The 23041-nt window shown below is 43.4% G+C and overlaps 1 protein-coding gene across 1 annotated transcript; it reads right to left on the bottom strand.

The window, feature by feature from the left end:
* Positions 1 to 906: 906 nt before the first annotated feature.
* LOC143100361 (uncharacterized) lies at positions 907 to 18594 on the bottom strand. The gene is made up of 7 exons (XM_076263463.1): positions 16887 to 18594; positions 15855 to 15928; positions 13757 to 13982; positions 10876 to 13268; positions 4150 to 4359; positions 3841 to 3946; positions 907 to 2223 (listed from the first exon to the last, which is right to left on the bottom strand). The coding sequence occupies exons 1-6, from the start codon at positions 17224 to 17226 to the stop codon at positions 3842 to 3844; spliced, it is 3348 nt and encodes a 1115-aa protein (XP_076119578.1). The 5' UTR covers positions 17227 to 18594; the 3' UTR covers positions 907 to 2223; position 3841.
* Positions 18595 to 23041: the final 4447 nt, after the last annotated feature.

The following is a 23041-nucleotide window of genomic DNA, read 5'->3' as shown; positions in this document are numbered from 1 at the left end:
TTAGTCCATCTTGAGCTTCAATAGGAAATCGTAGCATCCTTGTAAGGAGCTGATTCCTCAGCTACAGATGTGGCATTTGTAGGCTACCCCACGATAGGCCTATCTGTTTGCCATCTTTTGGAAGATCAGAAAAGAGCTCTGGGGTTGATTGTACACTCTTAAAACGAATGTGTTGGAAACAACACAAACTGTGTTGACCCTATCTGGACAGAGATGTGTTAAAAACAACGCAAGTTGTGTTGTTTTCAACTCATTCGTTTTAAGAGACTGGGGAAGCAGAGTGAAAGCCAAATGTGAACGTTTCATTCTGGTCTGACTTTTCCAGCCGTAGGAGATTGAGTTACTGGAGTGATTTCCTCTCTGTCGTGGTGTTTATATGCTGCTTTATAATAAATGGGAGAGGATCTAAATTCACACAGATTAAAGTGCCACTAAATGCATTTACTACGAGGTGTCACCCTCTTGTGGTTGTAAGGAGAACAACACCTCAATTGCATTTTATTTGGGACATTTTTGGCATTCCACCAGTGGAGGCAGTCAAGGTTGTAAATGTTTGTTCTGTTGTGACGGCATGACCGTAATCTTTCAATTAAGGGCCAAATAAAATAATAGCAACCCAGTGCTTAAACATTTGCAGAAAATATGACATCTATACAAAAGTAAGCTTACAAAAATATTGTGAAAGGTAATTTCACATGGAAATTTGCAAGTTTTTGTTTGGTAGCTTTTAACATGGACTTGCAAACAAAATCATAATCCAACTCTAAAGATGATTATGTTTCTGAGCACTTTAAATCGGTCACTTGACTGGGTGTCTGTTTGTGGCAATGCTGGGAAATAATAAAAATATACGTATTATGAATGAAGACGCTGCATATGCAAAAATGACTTCAGGCAATACCGAAGGACACTCCCAAGTGGAAAATGCGAAATTTATTCAATTTCAGTCTTGTTGCAGTTGCTGAACCCCAGCTAGACTGTTAGACAAAAACAACATTCTATACATTTTACATGTTTCTCTCCATAAGCTCATCAAAGCAAATGTAAGGGGATTTTTTTTTAAATACAAAAAGGTGGCAAATAACCTTTGAGATTTATAAGAACAAAGAAGTAGTATATTGTGTCAATTACATTGTCAAAAATCAACCATTATCAATATGGCAGTATTCCCTTATGCAAAAGTATAGGCAGTAGACACAAGGTTAATTATGAAGAGCCTGCCATTGGATATTAGCTCTGACCAGTTCATCCAAAACACAAGCAGGAATAACAACCTTCACAATTCACTAGGGACATTCAAAGGAGGACAACTGCACCTAAATCATCCGTTTCTGTTTCCAATCAATTCTAAAGCTCTGGGTTCCAAGCTCTTGGGCTACAGTCAACAACCGATTCAACTGATACACGACAACTCCTAAACGAGTGGGCAAAAGCCCACCCACCATCAGTAGAATATTTCTCTATACACTCATGGCTTGCAATAATCTTTATTAAAACCTTAGGAACAATCTTTACACTCTCCACCTGTTAAAGAGACACCTTCCCCCTCCCTGCATCTATTAAAGTCTGTCCATCCAACAAGAATGACAGCAATAGCAGTCCATATTAAACACAACAAACACTGTCCACCTTTCAAGTATATCCCAGTCCACATCTTTATCCAACAAGGGCCTCTTAGGTTTAAAACAAAGCTACCAGTTTAAGTGCACTCAAAATAACTATATTTATATTTAAAAAAATCAGCATAATAACATTAAGAACGGTAGACCCTAATTACAATAGTAGTTATCATTATTTCAAACCTCCTGAACATTTCACAATATACATATGTAACCATAACAACCAGAATCCACCCCACCCTGAGTGCATTACCACTGGTTTCAGGTTACACCCCTGTAGCCATAAAAATACAACATCATTTTGGTCATTTAAATAACAATAATAAGGATGGATGGAGCCACAATATTAATATTAATCATTACAGTAATAATAGCAATAATTACACCTATCATTTCAGCATATTCTCATACGTGACCAATTCTTTGTCTTCACAGCCATCGTATTTAAAGCAAAATAGAGCACTCTCACTCCTTCCACCTTCACAATATTAAGTAGTAAGAGCCACTTGCTCTTTCAAAGTTAGAACTAGAAACCCTCTGCTCCTGCTCTCTAGATAATTGCAAGATATCTTCATCAGGATTCATGTTACTGCTGATGTCCCTCCTGCAATACAAAACCAAACGCAGTGATTATTATTTAGACGGACAACAAATGGCATTCATGGTTGAATATTCTCAGTGTCGTATAGTCACACTAAGCAAGCACACAGGTATTATCACAAACACCTAACATGTCAATGCATTACATACAAAGCTGTGTAGTAATTGCTGTGTGGTTTGAGTTTGTGTTTGTCTGTATAAGGTGGTGGTGGTAGTGGTGTGTGTGTGTGTGTGTGTGTGTGTGTGTGTGTGTGTAAGGTGGTGGTGGTGGTGTGTGTGTCAGTGGCACCACCAGAAATTTTGAACAGGGGTGGCCAGATTAGGCCATTGCGAATCTTTTTGGTAGCACATCAAAACTGGAGGAGGGGGGGGGATTTAAATGACTAGTTGGCTACTGTAGTAGATCACAGTCCTTTGAGGCCTCTGCTATTTTTAGTGTTATTTTACTATTACTATTACTATTACGCTCTTATCTTGGTCATCGTAAGGGCCATATAATAAGACCAAAACGCTATATCCTCAATTTTAATGCATTTTCATAAATCATTCATTTTTTATTTTGTTTTTGGAACTTTAATTGGGTAATTGTTATTTACTCAATCAAAACAACACAATTGCACTTTTATTGATATTACCTGAAAAATACAATTAAATAACATGACTTTTTTTTTTTTTTTTTTTTTTTAAACGGATTTATAGCGTATTGGAAAGAGTTCTTTATAATGCTAGGCTATATCGTTTTCAAGACAGTCTAGGCTACCCATATCTGGGAAAGTATGATGTGATCATGCTTGCATATATCTTATGTCAGCCTTTATATTAAGGAAAGTACTTTGTCTGCATCCATGTCACCATGGTAGAAATATCTATTCAAAAGCACAGTTGAACTGTGCATGCCATGACCAACTTTTGAGTCTTTGATTTGGAAAGCAAGTTCATTATTTTGGGCTGCTGTTACATTAGAATTTCAGCCCAAAGTTGGATAACATGTAGAAATTTGCTGCAATTTCAAAACCGGATTACTGGGGATCAGCTTACAGTACAGAGGAATGCTTCATGGGATAAATGCAGAGACCAAATTTCCCTCACGGGATCAAAAGAGCATATATACTTTCATATTATCGTATCTGGTAAGGTCTGCTGTTTTATTTTGATATATGGTTTGCTATGTGTTGACTAAAGTGTTGTGAGATATACCACCGAGAGTAATGGGTGTGGAGATGGACGAAGTGCTGTGTGCAGATTGGAAAAATGATTACATTTCATGTCCGTTAATACGTTCATTTTCTCACAAACCAATCACAACACCTAGCCGCTAATATCAGTGGAAAGCTCAGGTTCCACTCTTCCACGTCATATCTGTGTGATTTGTGTGATAAGTACTCCCTGAGCTATAGAGAATAATGGGAATAATTTGGACACATTTTGCGTCCGGTGGCCATGGGGGCCACCCCTGGCCTCTTGGTGGTGCTCCTGGTGTGTGTGTGTGTGTGTGTGTGTGTGTGTTTGTGTGTATAAAGTGGTGGTGGGGTGTGTGCGTGTGGTGGTGGTGGGGTGTGTGTGTGTGTGTGTGTGTGTGTGTGTGCGTGTGGTTGTGTGTGGGTGCGTGTGTGTGTCTGACCTTAGGACATGGCCACCATACACTGACGACATCTGTACAACTTGGGATCATGATTCCGGATATGATTCTTGACATTCTTTTGGCTGAAGAAGGTCTTGCTGCACAGCTACAGAGGGAATAGGACAGAAAATGGAACAAGGTAATAACTGGAAGCGATGACACATGACCATCTTTCCAACTTATGATACCAATGATGACAGAAATTATTTGAAAAATGACTTTACCTTTCCAAGAGGGGGGGGGGGGGGGGGGGTATGACCACCTACCGGGCAGGCGGAGCTACGGGGGGGGGGGGGGGTGTTGACCTACCGGACAGGGCCAGTGCTTGCCCTCGATGTGGCGGATACGGTGCATGATGAGCGCATCGCAGTCTCTGTAGGAGGCGCGGCACTGCTGGCAGGCGTGGGACCCGCGTGGGGCCTGGGCACTAGGACCGCGCAGCTGCTTGAGTCGCGCCCGCCGGATGGACTCCAGCAGGATGGAACGCCGGCTGTGCAGCGGCAGCAGCTTAGCCAGATTCTGTGAGGAAACACACGTGCGCACATTTGCACACCAAACATCAGCATTAACAGTGCTGTAACAGAGGAGTTCAAACATCAGCATTAACACAGTGCTGTAACAGAGGAGTTCAAACATCAGCATTAACACCGTGCTGTAACAGAGGAGTTAAAACATCAGCATTAACACAGTGCTGTAACAGAGGAGTTCAAACATCAGCATTAACACAGTGCTGTAACAGAGGAGTTAAAACATCAGCATTAACACCGTGCTGTAACAGAGGAGTTAAAACATCAGCATTAACACAGTGCTGTAACAGAGGAGTTCAAACATCAGCATTAACACCGTGCTGTAACAGAGGAGTTAAAACATCAGCATTAACACAGTGCTGTAACAGAGGAGTTCAAACATCAGCATTAACACCGTGCTGTAACAGTGGAGTTAAAGGGACACCAGGCAACGTTTTTGTGTTAATTAATCATCTTCGTAAGTCGGTATATGGTTAAATGACTCATTACAGGGCGAATGAAGGCTCTCTCGCCCACCCCTACTGCCTGTAGGAAGAATATCCCACTTGCAAGTTCGGTGTATCCTACCCGCCGACCGAAGCAGGATCAGTTTACAGCACAGAGGCAGGCTAACAAAACGCTAGAGATTGTTGCAAACGTGTGTATAATGGAAGAGCCGGCGAAGAAGCAGCGAAAACCCTTGACGGAAGACGCAAAGAAAAGGAAAAGAGCTTCAGACGAGCGAGGGGGAGTTTCGTAGAGAGAAAAAACATCAGGCTTGCCTGGTGTCCCTTTAAAACATCAGCATTTACGGCTCCTACACACAGTTGCATGTGTTGCAGTGCTGGAGACGCATCCCATTCACTTTACATGGGCTTTCCTCATCCGTTGCCGAACTGAATTGTGGATCCGTTGCATTGCGTTTCTCCCGTTGCTTGTGTTGAGAAGTTCAGCTGTTGCTGCACCGACAGACGGCACTGGCCAATCAAGCCAATCGACGGACGGCACCAACCAATCAAATACGGTTATACTTCAAGTCATTTGCATAGCTACCGTCGGGAACACCCACTGGCATGCGTTGACAGAACGCAACTGTGTGTAGAAGCCGTAACAGTGCTGTAACAGAGGAGTTAAAACATCAGATTAACACCGTGCTGTAACAGAGGAGGAATGATGTGCACTTCGAATAGCCCAGGCTACTTTGGACTGTCTTTAGACTTTGAGTAAGCAAACGACAATTCCAACTGCAAGGTCCTAAATTGATACGAGCGATAAGGGTCCCGAATTAAAGAACGTCTCAGAATGCCACAAATGCAAAGCATAACCATCGACAAGCAACGAGTGGCAGAGTGTGATGTCACTTATAGGCCATCAGAGACTGTTTTTGAGTCACACCGTTGCAAATTTCATATGATGCATCATTCCACAAAATGGTTTGTTTTCTCGATCATCAAGTTATTCAATAGGCTAAGCATATAGCCTTGACTCAAAACAGCTGTTAGGATTATGTCATTTTGATTTGTAAAAAATTTCACATGCAGCCATGCTTAAATTCTGCTCACTTCACATTTATTATATTATTATATTATCTGTATTCATTACTGAATACTTGCCTGGAATTATGTTTTTCCCCATCATCCTATTTTTAAAGCAGGCCTACCTGCAGGCATGTAATTGGGCTACAGGAATAGCATGTTTGAACGGGCACTGCACTAGTCAGTAGGGGTGTGACTTTCGAAACTGACGTCTCGAATCAGTGTCGAGGCTTCGAAGCACAAGTGTTTCGAAACACTGCTCCGAAACGTGGTTTAAAACAGCCATGTCATATGACCAAAGCTAAGTAAACCTTCGGTGCATTTCACCGGTGTTGGCGGCAGGCGTGCCAGCGCGTTCAATTAACAGTGTGCTACTGAAGACTTTTCTTAAGCAATAACCATGATGGTGTAGTGGTTAGTGAGGGTGTTTTTGCACGGCAGTCCAGGCTGCTCAAATGTGGTTCGATCCCCGTTTGATTTGTAAGGTATTGTTTCAGATAACATGTTTATGTTTTCTTACTTCATCATTAACCACTCAGTTTCAACTAAACTCTCAGAATGGTCAAAAAGCAAACACATTGCGACATCGAGAGTTTTTATAAGAAAAAAGTGATTTAATGAATACTAGCGCCAGCAATAAGATTCTCTTTATGGTCACTTCATGTGGTCTCCCATCCAGTAATTGACCAAGAGCATCACTGCTTAGCTTTAGACCAAGACTGAACACAGGTAACACAGTGAGCCACGGACTTTAAAGTCTACGTCTCCGATATGAAGCATGACAGATTTGTTTCACCCTAAACAGCTCTGAAGTGTCGGAATTGTTTCGAAGCTTCGGAACAATTCGGCACAATTGCTTCCAACGTTTCAGTGTTTCATAAAGCCTCGCTTTGCCCATCCCTACTAGTCAGCATTAACACCGTGCTGTAACAGAGGAGTTAAAACATCAGCATTAACACAATACTGTAACAGAGGAGTTAAAGTTATTGGCACTTTGGGGGGGGGGGGGGGGGGGCTGTGGCGTAACTGGCTACAGTGCTCATACCACATTCGGGTCCACGTGCCCACGGGTGGAGCTTAATTTCCCGATCCAACCCCATCCCTCTCTTTCACTTGCTTCACTCTCACTTTGTCACTCTGTTCACTGTTCTATCAGATTAAAAGGCATACCAGCCCCCACAAATATTTCACACTTTTTTTTTTATTTGTGCAGGCAAAAGAACTGCCTGAAAAGAACTGCCTTAACTTGTTATGACTATGGGGTCTAGGTATGACCACATCTGAATGACGTCTGCATTATGTTCTGTGATTGAGAACAGACCTGTTTTAGCTGGGGATTTACGCAACTCTATTACATGTATAAATCACAGCAAAGCTAGAAACAAACAAACAAGAATAAAATACGAACAACAAATCAAGTAAAAACTATTGTTATCTCCTTTTACAGCCAAAGCCTCTAAAACCTCCAACTTAAAACAGATCCCCCTAAACCTTAAATCTGAACACAAAGGTCCAATATGTGGCAGAGGGCAAACCAAACACTTGAGGTGGTTATTAGCAGTTGAAAACCAGCTAATCTTCCCTTTGCACAGCAACTGCTGTGACTGTTGACAGCTGTTAGACATACCATTGACATGTTTGTCAGGAGATAAAAAAGCTTTGGGGGACTTTGGTAGCATGATGCCTCAAGAGTGTTGAGTAGTAGCAACATGATCAGGCAATAATATAATAAAGGTTGCCATCTTAAGATCAGATTAACGAGTACTTGCTTGCACTTATCAAATGTGTAAGAGAAATTCAGACTATAACAAGACCACAGCACACAATAAATATGGTGTCTTACCAAACATGAATGCTAAAATGTTTTTGGTAAAGTATAGCTTGACATCATAAAGTGTTCCACCCTTCAACCACTATGTTCAGATCATAACTTTTACCCTTTATACTATGTGGATTAATACACAAATTCAACACTACTTTCTGACACATTTGAAGAACTTCATCTCCTTCTGAAAAAGTCGATCTGGTAGTTCGTTGCCAATCTAATTGTTATGTCTGACCACTCACCTTCTTAAACTCTGCATTACAGAATGCAAAAGTCAGCCTAACATCAGATACAGGCGGTACGTAGTACTGGAAAGGGAGAAGAGCAGCTGCCAAAACCAGGGCTGCTAACTCAGGCATTGGGTGTGAGACTCACAACTGACACATTTTACATTTCCCTCAAACTACACATTTTCTCATGCTACTTTTAATCTACGCTTTCTCTGACATAGGCTACTTGTGATTTTAAATTAAACTGTCAAAGAGATCCATGTATTAAGGCAGACGTAAGGTGGATTTAAAATATGCTGGCAGCTACGGTATGTAGGAGTGCATATGAGTTTTGTCTCAAAACGAAAGCACAACAGTGTCTCCTTTATCAAGCAATAAACGACCGACTAAAGTAATTAAGAACTGCACCACACCACACCACCTTATCCGATGTATCAGTAGGTTATCTTCACTCACTGAGAAATTTTCAGTGACAGACTGAAACAAACTAACTTTAGGCTATGTGGAAAGGTAACATGAAGCCATGCATAAAGAAAAAGGTAACTAAAGAAATTATACTTTAAGAAATGTCTTTTTACTAAATGCATACCTTTAAATCGCTATATCTTTTTCATGAACATGACCCATCATATACAGTGCAACCGGAAAGTTCAGACCCGGTCCGTGTAACGCTTTGCAGTGCTTTGTTCTATTTGCTCCATCCATCTGATCCAAATAAAAAATGTGTTCAATAATCCAATTTTCAATTTTTTTAACTGGTCAGCAAATAGATAATTGCTGCAATTTTTTAAATGTGTCATTAGTCACGCAAGATAAAGAAAAAAACAGAAACTGGATTGGAAACAAAAGTAAGGGGGGGTGACCTGATACATATTGGCGCGCGGTGTTGGTGATCACATTTTATCAGCGGATGTAGAGATGGAGGGCTATCAAACACAGTTCAGCTTGCATCAAGGTGCCAAGCGATTGATAATGTCAGCTCGAGATCAGAACTTCAGATGCAGAGGGAGACATTGCTGCATCCTGACACTTATGAGTACGTGTTCTAGGCCTACTCATGTTCTGGGAGGCTTTGGAGACCTACATGAGCATTACCAATGAACCGTAGTAGCCTACAGCAATGTAGGCTATTTGCTGTTGAAATTAATAAATGGATAAACTGATAAATTAGGCCTACTCACTGTTGTGTCTTTGTTTAGCCTAATGAAACCTAGTCTAGCGTAAAGTGTTAAATAAACAAAAATGTCCCATATCAAACAGTGCTTGGGGTAGCCCGTGTAGACTGACGTTGATGGCAAAGCATTCTGCTTTGGGCAATTATTTGCTATGGTATGGCATGGCTATGGTATTCAAATATACAGTAGATATGTTCAACATAGGCTGAAAGTTATGTTTAGCGTGCCATCTCCCAAAAATCGGCGAAGTTTTAGTTATTAATCTCTAAAGTAACGAGTCAAAATCACGAACAACTTCAGGCGGCGCTCTCTTCTGGCCCAGCTAGATGGTGTTCTCCCCCCGGTGCTCGTGGTTCAGTCCAACCACAAGCGCAAAAAAGGAAAATTAGAAAATTGATGCATCATTTAAATTTTTAACTTCTGAACAGAAAACCGTAACTGTGCTCAATTGAAAATCAAAATAAGCAACAATAACCCATTTACTGTGCCGTCCTAAAGAATGGATAACGGATTTTTAAGCCTATTTTTATATTTTTTCATGTGAATTCTGCAAATAGAACATAGCACTGCAAAGCGTTACACGGACCAGACCCTTTCAAGTTTTCCACATTTTGATGTGCTTCAGACTCATCTTAAAATGGATTCAATTATTTTCCCCCCTCATCAGTCTACACACAATCCTCCAATACTTCACAAAAAAAACAGGCATTTGGAATGTTTTGTAAATATATAAAAAAAATGACACTTGCAATTGTGCTCTGGTGCATCCTACAGGGTCCTTGGTTACCCGTCTGGCTGAGCAGCCAGATCTAGGAAGACTGTTGGTTGTTCCAATCGTTTCCATTTGAGAAAGATGGAGGCTACCATGCTCTTGGGCACCTTCCAGATCTGTGTCTTAACATAACCCTGTCTCGCAGGTCTATGGACAATTGTCTCGACCCTGTGGCTTGGTTTTCACTCTGCCATACACCATCAACTGTGAGACCTTATATGTGTGTCTCCTAATAATGTCTGATGAATTCATTTAGATTTATTCATTTAGGAATTCATTTATTGCAGGTGGACTCCAATCAAGATGATCTCAAGGATCATTGATAGAAGTAGGATGCACCTGAGCTCGATTGCAAGAGCCATAACAAAGGGTCTGAATACTTATATAAATGTAACTTTTATTTTTTTTATAAACTTACAAAACACCTCAAACACCTGCTTTTTGTGGAGTATTGTGTGATAAGAACCAAAATTAATTGAATCCATTTTAAGGAGTCTGAAACATAACAAAATGTGGAAAACTTGAAAGGGTCTGAAAACCTTACGGTTGTACTGTATCTTCTGGCCAATTGTATAGACTTGTAAAAATGGACAAATACACTCTATGGAAAAACGGTTGCACTGCAGGCTTTTAAATGACACCAACACATGGATTGTTATTTCGACTGTCTCGATTAATGAGAACAGTTTATCCAGAAGAGTTAAGAGGAAAGTAAGAGGGAGCTTCTGAAGAAAGCAGCGAAAGAAGAAGAGTGCAGGAGCAAGTCAGATAACAAGCACGTTGTGAAAAGATGGAAGCCCTGCTGATGTCCAGAGGAGAGAGGAACAATATTAAGCCATGAAGGCTGTGGTAGTACCGGCAAGACTTTAAAAGTACTTTCACCCTGTACATGTATACAGGTTGGCATCAAGTGTACATCCAAATAACTTGTGTACTAAACTCATATTGGTACTATCCATACATACTCCAACACACACACACACAGCATTTACCTTTGTGGGTTCTCTCTTCGTGTCTGACCTCTTCTTGGTCGCAGGTGGGCGAGCGTGACCTTGGGTGACCCTCTGACTCACGCTCCTCTCCGCCGGCTCCTTCTTCACCTTGCGCCGGAGCGCTTTGGTGTTGCGCTGAAACGCCGCCACCGCTTGCGCCGCCTGGCCTTCCCGCCGCAGCCTCGGCCTCATCTCCACTCCTCTCCTGTCGGCCACGTCCCTCCTGCGGAGCCGCCCGGCGCTCAGGACGCTCCCGTGGGCCGGGCTGCCGGGGGGCACGTTGCCGTGGGCAACGGAGCGGGTCAGGCAGATGTCCACGCTCTCCTCCTCCCTCTTGATGCCGGCCGCTGGCCTGCAGAAGCTGATCAGGAAGCCGGGATCCAGCAGCTTCACTGGCAGCTTGCTCTGCCGCTTGCCCAGCTCCGGCGTCTCCTGATCGGGTAGCGGGACTGACAGCGGAAGGGGGTCCGCTGGCTCTTCCTTGATGGCTTTGTACTGAGGGTGCTGGTGGAGACTGTGGTGTTGGCCCCATTCTTGGCTCTCCTCTCCCTTTCCCATCTCCCTAAGCCGTCGTTTCACCTTACCCCTCTGCAAACCAGACTTGTCCGAGGAGCCGATGCTACACTTCTGTCGGCTCTGCTGCACTGCTAGACACCTGCTGTTATACCTCTGCGTGCGTCCAGTCATGCCTGACGACCGCGTGTGCACAACACCGTCACTCAGGCCAGTCTTTTTGGCTCTGGGGGGAGGTGTGAGAGACACTCGTTGCCTCACGTGGCTGGAATTGTGATGCGGGACGGTGACTGTGTGAGCAAAGACTGGGCAGTCCACAGGCTCCTGTTTGACCTTGACAGCGGGCTTCTTTGGGGCTCCAGGTGGCCATTTGGCCGACTTGGCCTGGGCACGCGGCATCTCTCTCGCACGCCTGTACTCCTGTGGCACGCGGTCCTCCGGACGCTTGCAGGGAGTGGGCAGAAGCGGTGGGAGTGTCACCTTGCTGCGGGTGTTCTTCACAGTGGACAACAGGGGCTTGTTGCCGTGGACGGCCACCTTCTTCTTCAGCTTCATGTTGTCAGGCCTGATGAGCTCTGGGGGTTCGGCCTTGATCACCCTCCGCAGAAGCTCCACCCTGGTCATGTCACAGAGCGAGAACGTCGGGTTGATCTCGGCCAGGACGCCGATGCTGGACCCAATGCCACCCGCCATCGCCCCTGGTGCCAAATCGCTCCCTTGGGCTTTCGGTTTCCGCCGGGCAGTGAGCGAGTAATTGTTGACCTTAGGTTTCCTCAGGCGGTTCTTCTGCTTCCAGCCAGTGAGGGCATCTGGACCGGGCAGCAGGGATTTCCTCTGCAGGCCCAGGACGCTGAGGAGACGGTACTTCTCTTGAGTCCGCGGGCTCAGCACCTCTTCCTGCACGCGGGCACCCTGGACCTCTTCCTCCACCGGTTCTTGCTTCACCTTTGTTGGGGTGACCAGCCCGGTCACTTGGCTCTGATCTACCTCAGCCGCCTGAATCTCAGGAGGACTGCTGTGCCTGTGACTCAAACCCTTGGAGGAAGCAGTGGCAGTGGAGCTGGAGCAAAAGGAGGAGCCCAAGCGTCTCCTTTTGCCTTTAAAGGAGCTGTCCAGCTTGGGCAGGAGCCTTCGCAGTGCAAGTGCGGCCCCGGGGGTAGAGCGGAGAAGGCGGGCAGGCTGTCCACGCACGGCCCTGGGCTGAGGAGGAGAAGTGCGTTTGGCTGCAGATGAAGCGGAACCAGGCGTGGGGGAGAGGCTGCACGTGGACAGTTTCCTCTTGCTGGACGGAGACTTGAAGTCCATCAGCTTCAGCCTGCGGGTGGGACTGCAGGGGAAGCCGTTCTCCTCGGGCTGAGGGTGGCTGGACTGAAGTCTGTGCTGAGGCTGGGACAGGCCTGGCCACCTGGAGCACTCCCCTTCGGACTCGTCGGAATCATCCAGGGTGAGCTTAAAGTTGCCGTCGGCATTGTGTTCCCTGCACTGAGCAGCACAGTTCCGGAATGGTCCTGTATGGTGGTGGTGGTGGTGGTGATGGTGGTGGTGGTGGTGGTCGTCACCATCATTCTCCTCGCTGCTCAGCTCCCTCTTTCTCTTCCACTGAAACGCATCCGCTCGTTGTGCAAATGAAGGGAAGGTCCGTCGGCTGTTAGGCACCTCCAGAAGAGGACACCCAGGGGCCAGAGAAAGAGGAAGCCCAGTGCGGTGCACTGCCCCTGGGGATCCATTCTCCCTCTGGATGGCTTTGCAGGCCTCCAGAGCAGGCCACATGCGGAGGTGTCTGGCCATGGTGGACACCTCAGGCAGGTTCTCAAGCTTCAGAGTCAGCGTGGAGGTGTAGGAAAACTCCAGCAAGGGCATGAAGCTCTCCTCACTGAATCCTGAAAGGAGTGCAGATGAGAGAATCACCATGTGGAAAAGAGCCAAAATCAACAGTATTTACATTCTTAAAGAATTTTACACTCTTGCATGCAGTTAAACATATGCAACACATGCTCAATAGTAAAAATGTACTTGAACATCAAAATAAATGTGCTACGTCACATAAAAAAAAACAGACAGGGTTACGAGTTAATAAGCTGTCAAAACCACCCTGACCACCCTGTGCTGTTTTTGAAGATCCCAAAACATTTCTCTAACAAAATAAGTTGCAGTCTCATCAGCCAATACTCTGAACGTAAACAGACTGACAACACAACACTATTTCCTTTCATTCCGTTTCATGTTTTAATAAAACCTCATAAACTGTTTGCTAAACTAAATTACTTTGAGTCATCTAGGGTCATTTCATAACACTGCTCCACAAACATGCCCATGCAGTCACTCATAATAGCTGGGTACTCTGTGTATGCAGGTGTGGTAGCAGTACCTGTGAGATCAATGTATGATTGTGGAACAGCAGCAGAGTCCATTTCAGTAAAAACTTCCTGGAAGTATTCGCTGACGGCAGCCAGAACAGCTTTGTGGGCAGAGAACGCGTGGCCACCGCCCGTCTTCAGCGTGATGTCACAGAAGAGTCCTGCCTCCTGTTGCGCCTTCAGCTTGCTCAGCACTTCCTGGCTGTGTGACATCACCATCCTGGACACACAGCGGTCCTTTAACAACACGAGGGAAATTAAACAAACAAACAGGTGATTTAAAAACTGGCCGAGACAACTGGAGTATAAAATATGTTGCCATGACGTGATTTGAAGATTAACATGCAAGTATACACACAAGGATACAATGAAGTTTATTGTCACATGCATATAGTTACTGACTGTAAGAAATGCAGTGAAATTATGTCTGGTGTCAGCCTATTTGTGCATGTATGGGGGGGGGGGGGGTAAAAAGTGCAGTAGAAGAGGGGTTTAGTAGATTAAGTGGCAAGGGCTGCATAAGAAAGGTGGGGGTGGATTGGGATTAAGGGGGGGGGGGGACACCAACAAGGAGCACCCAAGAGCAACAGGGGCAAGGAAAAACTCCCTTACTAAGGAAGAAACCTTGGGCAGATCCACGGCTCAAGGGGCTAACCCAACTGCCAGGGGTCTTGGTGTGTATGTTGGGGGGATGACAATGAAGATGGGATAATATGCTGTGTATGTGGGGAGAGGGCTGTGTGCAATATGTGTGTTGGAGAAGCTTCCTCATGAGACATAATATGAGCTTCCTCATATTAAAATATCAATGGAATAACAACAACAAAACTAGAGAGGTTCATAATGAATCATTAAAGCTCCATCACTTTCAGCCAGGGCTCGAATTATCTTTTTGTCTTTAAGGGGTCTCTCTATCTCATAAAAAGTTGGCACACCCCGCGCATAGCCTAACAAGGCGATACAATTAAATAGCCAAGGCGCTTTCGCGCAGTATATGCGCACGGTAGGCCTAGGCTTTACCTTGACACACGCACACAACAGGTGTTTCAAAATATCTGGGAACTTTCCGGAGCTCTGAATGGTAGAGGATAGCTACAGATCATCAGTTCACACAATCATTGTAGGCTGCATTATGGGCCATAATTTATGGCTTTGTCAATCAACATAGAAGAGGTGAAGCGCAAGTTCAACAGCAAACAGGACTTTTCAGCACGTTTTAAACCATGCAGGCTAGCCCAATGAACGCCTATGTAAATAGACAAAACACTCGCATCAAAGCAGGGTGACTTCTTCAGATTTGCGAGTGCTGTCAAATACGGTTTGCTCATATAGTCTAGTGGTGTGGTGGTGAAGTGTCATGCTGTGTTCAAGAGCGTAGGGTAGGGGTACGTCGCGTAGTAGCCTATATTTTAATTTCACGTCTTTAATGGTAAGAGATTGCACAGGGATGGATAATGAGCGGTTGTTTAAGATTAAATTACAATGCCAGACACCTTCAGATATGAGAGACCCCCTCAGGTTTTGCCCCTCTCCCCCCTCAGCTACATAACATCCTGGACTTTGGACCCACAATGGCTGCCTTGCACTACTCCACTTGTACACTTGCACACTTTGCAACTTGTTGTTGTTGTCCTGTTGTCCTGAAAACACTTCTGAACACACTTCTGCTGCTCTTACATAACTTGCACCACTATGCTACTTGCATACTTAGGTCAAACAGAATTACCTCAGCCATTTATTGGCCTGACTTTTGCACTATTATATTGACTGTCTACTGTATGCACAATTGCACAATTTCAACTCAAATTTTGCTGCTCTTATTTTCTTTACTGTATGTGCCTTCTTATTTTTACTTTTTATATTGTTTACTTGAATGTTATGTTTGTCTGTGGACCTAATTGGTAAAATATGTCTTGTCTCCACCGTGGGATAGTAGGAAACGTAATTTCGATCTCTTTGTATGTCTTGACATGTGAAGAAATTGACAATAAAGCAGACTTTGACTTTGAGGTTTTTGACTTTGTTGCTTTCATGGGAGCCAGTCCTCACTTTATGGGAGCTCGGCTCCCTCTGGATCCCACATAATTCAAGCACTGCTTTGAGCCTTACCTCTTGTCTGTCGGCCTTCCTGAGTTTGCACTCCTCACACCCAAGGACATACTCCCTCACCTGAAGGTACATTCCTGTAGGGATATTTTAGTGTTAATCAAACCTGTATGACACAAATAAACACATTCAATAACCCTAGAAGTCATGTTAAATGACTAAAAGCAGACAAAGGACACAAAGTTTAGCATCCAAATAGTTACTTATTACTCTGAGGAAGACATTCATATAATCTGGATCATATGCTGTTCACATTAGTAGTAAGCAAAAATGCCTGGGTAATAATCAACATTCTACTGTTTAAGATGGATTCAAAATGCTGGTTAAGTTTAACTTCAGACACAGTCACTGTCAAGGAGGATACCTATACGTATCTGCAACATAACTGTAGAATATGAAGTGGATAGAACGTTGATATTGATATGGTGTTAAGAGTCCTTCAAAAAGTAGGCCTAAACAAGGGCATTTTCCATGAAGCACACGCATAAGCATGTTTGATGTAAGCCTACAAATCCCCTTTTTCTATATACACTAAGGATACGGGATTTGTTTAAAAATCAAGACAAACAGTAGGCCTATAGTCGAAACTAATTTGACGCATCAAAGTGTCTTCACACGAAAGACAGTCTGGCTGAGACCAACTGATAATGTCCTTAAATAACCTATACGCGTGTCGGCGATAAATCACCGGATTTCCGACATTCCCAAAACATCTGGGGGACTTCAGGAAGTGGGCAAGTAAGCAAGTAGCCATCCGAAGAAGAAAGTGGAAGGGCGCTTGACTGCTACGGAGACGTAGTAGCCTACACATGCACACACATAAGTGACATGGAAGTTACCAGTGAAAAGCTTGCTGACGACCTTTCTGTAGCCTACAGAAGGGGCTGCATTTTTTTTTCCTACATAGAATGAAACTGCGTAGCCTACACAACGCATAGGTTACGAAACATATAGCCACTTAAGGGTTCAACGTATGTCGTTTCTGGACAGGAAAACAGGAAAACAACACGAAACAAAGGGAAATAAACAATTTACCTTCCCACCAGTAGTGCTCTGCCACGAATCTGTATGTGTCCTCAAGGGTGTGGTGTCTCCTCCCCGGTCGCTTCTGATGGAAAGTAGCGATGGCGTTCAGTCGCTTCTCTTCGGCCAGTACCTCTCGGTACTGAACAAAACCCCTCTCCAACTTTTTGCGGTACAGAGAACCGCCGATCTCTTCGAAGTACGGTGACGGCGGCGAACTGACGCTGCCCTGTGCCGTGCGGACGCCATTGACATCTCTCACGAGCTCTTGTTGTCCATCCGCTGACTGTTTGATGGTGCCAAAAGTGTCATCATTAGCATAGTGCGTATTATAGGTACAATCGCCAGCCATTTTTGCCCGGTTCCTTTTTTTAATGTGCTTCCTCTTGTCAGTGCCTGTTTACTCCGTACGAGGAGGGGAGAAACCTATCTATAGGCACCTTCCTACCTTCGGATTGAAAGGATGCTTGAAAAACTGCTCGCTACAAACTTTCCACCATCCAAGGAAGTTGGTGATCCACTTGACTCCCCATTGAGATGGCGGGGTCATAAATAGCCCCTTTAGAGACCACGAGCATCACTCCATGAAACTTTAACCATGAAACTTTAAAAATGTAATATGACCTATTGCATAGCATCCATTTACACCAGGGCTATGGTTAAACTAAAATGCAGGGAAAAAACACTGCAAGACTCAATTATTCTGTTTTTCAAACATTTAGACTCCGATATGGCAATAGCCTACCAGGAGTAAGCTTCAATCCAAACAAATTATAGTCAAGTGTACATGGGTTAGGCTATTAAAATATTGCCCTTTAAGCCTTCACACAATACACTACTCAGAATATAGCCCACACCCGTCATCTCACAGAACTGATTACATTTCTTCTATGTAGAAGTATTCCTACATTTCCTTTGTGATAAACGAGAAAAACAAATCTGAGCTAAATCCAACAATAACACTGCACGTGCAGCACAGACAAAAGTCTGATGCTGTCTTCTTCAAGGGAGTCCACCAGAAACATTCAGTAGGATCCGGTGTGTTAGGCTACTGCATTGATTTTGGCACAAAGCAAAAGTTTGACGTACAATCAATTTCGAATTGCACTTAATCCGTGGCAAAATGCTGTTGCGAAGGCGATCATGTAATAATTCTGCGCATTATAAGGTCCATTCTCCCCCCGAAGTGAAGTAGCCTTGGGTACCGCGCCAATGCTCAATGTAAATAAGTCCCGCAATTTTGCCAGATACTGGTTCAAGCGAAAGTGTTTACAACGTTCTGACACAGTTACAGAAGCGTAAACCAAAACCATCGACAGAGGAGGACTAGGGCCAGCGTGCAGACTATCCAATTTCCCGCAAACAATTCCAATAGCGTGGTGATGTAGCCCACTGTCGAGAGACGGCTACCCTCTAGCTGTAACTTGGGATTTCTTTAACTCGGCAGCAACATGCTGCAGCTATCTATCGAGCATCGCGAGTTCAACGACCTATGCGCGAGAAGGTGTCTCCCTCTAAAACACGGAGCCGTCAAGGTGAGTGAGTGGCCTCGGTTTGATAAGAAATCCGTTTCGTTTACCCCTCACACCGTCCAGTATCTCTCGCCTTTACGTGAGGCTAGTCAGATGATCGAATAATCCAATTTTTTAACTCGTAACCTTCTGTTGGTAACCAGATGTCAACCTAACATCGCGCTAACGCCCAGTGTCACTCCCCCTCCCTCACTGCATACCGATTAGCAGACCTTTTAAAGAACTTTAGCTACCGGCAATCCGATTGGTCTTTGGAGCTGCCACTCTATGGTGCCTACTGTTTTTTTCTGGTAGGTTTTTTTTCTTGTTAGGCTATATCAAGATAGGTTGTTGACGTCAATGTTGCCTTACTTGTGTAGGCTATGTCGAATTGTTCTGTATGAAATGGCAGTAATTACAATGGCCACAGACGCTGTAAGCACTATCCTTTTTTGTCGAAACATTACAGGCTACCAAGAGTCACGCACTACTAGCTTATTACGCGCGAGAATTACGTGTGGGCTGGGCCTAGATGAATTATAAGCACTGAAACGCAAAGTCTTATTTACGAGTAGGCTGTTCCATATTCTCTTGGACTTGGGAAATGTCTCGTGTCATATTCCAAACAAGCTAACACTGAGGCTACATTTTTTGTACGTTGTTTGCAATCACAGCAAATCTGTGTGCAGCTTTGGATAGGGTAGCCTATTGAAAATGCATAGGCCTATGTCAGAACAAATAATCATTAAAAATATATATATATTGTAGGAGAACAGCAAAAAGAGGAATAATGATAAAAGCATGTGTGTATGTTTACCCGATTATTATTATTTATTTTTTAAAAATACATACATAGCCTACTGTATCATCTGGGGTGGATATGCCTGAAGCATTCATGTAATAAAATGTCTAAATGTACATCTAAAGAATGTATCTTCCTGGGTTTTTAATAAGTGCTAGCTCTGGGTATCACCATGTTATGCTTTCAAAAAATTCTAGATAACCCTAAAATGCAGAGTTTTTCATAATTGCTATGAAACTATGAAATAAACTGCTGCTAGGAGAAAATAGTCAATGCCGTACAGTATAATCCATACCGCCACACAAACAAGACAGAAACTGACCAATTAGGCTATAGTGCACTGTATTTCTGTTTGCATTCCGGCAGACATAACTTGATGATATAATCAAGTTCAGGAAGTCAAACATTGATCCCGTGGCTTCTCATTGTGATGGCATTCATGATCCAGACACAGCATTATGCCAAATAGTCTTTCAATCCCACAAATTAAGTTTATACACATTGATTATTGTAGTATTGATTATTGATTCGCTTTTATGGAAAGACATGATGTAACATTGAAGGTTCTTACTTTGATACTACAGTCTACACCGTTAGATTTGAAAAGCGGTTGCATCCTTGTTCTAGGTGAGAGCAATCGCATGATGGTTATAGATTCTAAATCTTGTTTTTTTTTTAAGACACTATGGAAAATTTCTCCAGCATCCCAGTCTTTCCCTGGACACTCCATCAGTTTGCTCAGTGGCTCCCAAAGCTGATGCTGTCCACAAACAGGGGGCCCCAGACGGTTTGTAGACCTGTGGCTTTTATGCCACTCTGTGCTACCCTTAGTCACGCCCACATGATGAATGTGATATCATCGAAAGTGATACTGAGGATGGCTAATTTCTGGCCTATAGTTTAGTAAGCCTCCAACTTCCAAAAAAATTAAAAACACTGATGCCCCTCGTCCACACTATTCACAAACCTTACTTCACTTCACAAATCTTTATGGCATAAAGATTGTTTTTGTCTTTATATTACAGATCTTTTGTTCTCCCTATTCCTTGATGGATATTCTGATTTTGCTTAAACACATTTTTATGGTCTGCCAAGGACTCTGCACAGTCTCCTGAGTAGGAATTAGTGTCTGTGTTGAGAAATTCAGGTTAGGGCATGCGTGATCATCTCTCCTTCCCTGTATATCAGATATTGGGTTTCTAGCACTTCGGTTATAAGTGAAAAGGGAGGGCTGTAACTTGATTGGCCATTGCACTCAAATATCAACAACCTATTGCTGAATCGTGGATTATGCCCTTAAAACTGAGAGGGTCTGCTGCTGATTCAGTGCTTGTCCCAATCTTCAAAGGCCAGCTCATGTTTGTGATTCAGTGCAAGTGCATTTGTGAAGGTCCATGCCTTGTGTAGAAAATCGGTGTATGCTCACAGCCCTTATGATTGTGCATTAAAAAAAGATACCACTAGTTTGTCTGTGCATCTGTGGTCTGTGCATTTATCTTACAAAACCTTCTCAGGAAATCAAGTAAACATGTGAGCCGAAAGGATTATTTTGTTGGAGGAGCTGGAAGAGTGGAACATTATGGGATATGAGTGTTTGCTTTCAACACAGGATGAGTCACTTCCAGAGAAGCAGACTTACCCTCACACACACTCCATGAGTCAGACGAGCTCCATCCACGTCTGATGGAAGCGTCTTGATTGGTAAGGCAGCAGGAATTTCCTGGTGCTTTTGGTGAAAGAGCCGTGGCTCTCTAATTCACATCTGGCATGGATCTCACAGCAGCGTCCACTGCACCAACACCACAGCATTAATCTGAGACTAAACTATTTGCCCATGGTATTGATAATCCTCTTCGGCCTGTGCTAGACCAATGCTCAGATGCATACTGTTGAAATGTTGGGCAGCCGTGGCCTACTGGTTAGCACTTCGGACCTGTAACCAGAGGGTTGCCGGTTCGAACCCCGACCAGTAGGCACGGCTGAAGTGCCCTTGAGCAAGGCACTTAACCCCTCACTGCTCCATGAGCGCTGCTGTTAGTGCAGGCAGCTCACTGCACCGGGATTAGTGTGTGCTTCACCTCACTGTGTGCACACTGTGTGCTAATTCACGGATTGGGATAAATGCAGAGACCAAATTTCCCTCACGGGTATATATACTTATAAATGATCTTTACAAGGCATCATCAGGAATTAATACAATTTGTGTTGGTCATATCAGATCATCTCGGCAGAGGAAACTGGACTGACCTTCAAAACTAAAGTTAATATACAGTTGAAACGTTGGCCCCCAAATATATGCGACACTAAGTGTAACAACTTTTTCATACAAACATCAATAAATGCTTCACATTTTCTTAATTTAGTGTCTACCTTGTGATGTGATTACCTGTGATTTACTATAGGCACAATGTGACATGTGACACCATAGGGGGAAAGTCCATTGGATTCAACAGGCAAAAACTGGCAGCTATTACAGCTTTATACACTCTAGATATCAAAACAGTCTGTTTTTTTTATTGTGTATTCACTTGATATAGCATGAAGGACTGCCAAAACATGATTCAAACTGGTTAAACACTGTTACGGACATTACGGTCCAGTTCTTCCCATCGCAAATCAATAGGATAAAGATCACATGGGCACTAGGCAGGTCCTTTATGACAAACAGCCCTCCAGCTGACACTTCTGTATACAGATATGACTTAAACACCTGACTTATATGACATTGTCTTCCTAGAAAGGAAAACGAGAACTATACGAAGCTGACCAGAAGCAGCCTAGATGTCACATGGAACTCTACATTGGTTTTCAGTGTACTTTTGAGTTTGGATGTCATCTCAGGGCAATGTAGGTGTCAGTGAGTTGACAAACTCTTAATTTTGAAGAAACACAAAACAACTGAACAAAAATATAAATGCAACACTTTTGTTTTGCTTCCATTTGAATGGGAATAAAATATTTGTCCTATGCACATAAACATTATATCTCTCCAATTTTGTACACAAATTTGTTCAAATCTGTGTTAGTGGGCACTTTGCCAAGCCTGACACCTTTGCCAAATAATGCAACACCTGACCTGACTATGTGACAAGTCAAAAGATGCCGATGAAAACGATAATTGCAGATATGCCTTGGACTGGTCACAATGAAAGACCACAGTAAAATGTGCAGTTTTATTATACACAATATGCCACTGAAAAACAAACATATTACATTTACAATGTTGTTCCGTACATTAGTGTGAAGCAAATCCTCTCTCAGGCAATAACAATTAGCCCACTGAACTGCCTGGTCTTTTGAATTGATTCTTATCATCAGTTGTGACCTACCCTTAATTTGCAATCATCCAGGAAAAGTATTAAGATTTGCTGACCAGGACCAAGGTCGACCCAGTTATAGCCTACCATAAACTACATTGCAAGTCTGATTATTACCATTATAATGTCATAAAAAAAATAACATAAAATACTAGCAGGTCATGTTATGGATAATGCTTAATACATTTAAACTCTAATATCAATGATAAGCGAAGTCTATAAAGCTAACAAAGCTCAACAACTAGACAGAGTCAATTTGCTAGTTTAACATCATGGGTAAGCAGTGGTGTAGTCTAGTTAGCTGTAGTGGGTATATGATGGTCTAGTTAGCTGTAGTGGGTAGGCTATACTGGGAGTACTGGTGCATTCATGGCACTTGGAAATGACAAGCACCGCCCCCGTGGCTATTTTGTTTTCCCCACAGCAAGTGCGTGCTTTGCCGTCGTAATGTGTGACAAACACGGATGCCACAACAAAGGTTTAAACATAAGCTCACTAATCCTAAATAAACAACTTTATTTGCTTAAAATATAGTGT

This window comes from Alosa pseudoharengus, unplaced genomic scaffold (assembly GCF_046254945.1).
Source record: "Alosa pseudoharengus isolate Yale_2024_CS ecotype anadromous, Long Island Sound unplaced genomic scaffold, YU_APseudo_1.1 YU_APseudo_1.1_scf_3, whole genome shotgun sequence".
Classification (NCBI taxonomy): Eukaryota; Metazoa; Chordata; class Actinopteri; order Clupeiformes; family Clupeidae; genus Alosa; species Alosa pseudoharengus.
Note: the sequence above shows the minus strand (reverse complement) of the source record. Positions and strands in the feature narration are given on the sequence as shown.

Coding starts and splice junctions, on each gene's coding strand:
- LOC143100361 (XM_076263463.1), bottom strand. CDS start 17,226: ATGGCTGGCGATTGTACCTATAATACGCACTATGCTAATGATGACACT. Junction 4,360..10,875: donor CGAAGAGAGAACCCACAAAG/GTAAATGCTGTG, acceptor GTTTCCTCACAG/AATCTGGCTAAGCTGCTGCC. Junction 3,947..4,149: donor GCAAGCACTGGCCCTGTCCG/GTAGGTCAACAC, acceptor TTCCCTCTGTAG/CTGTGCAGCAAGACCTTCTT.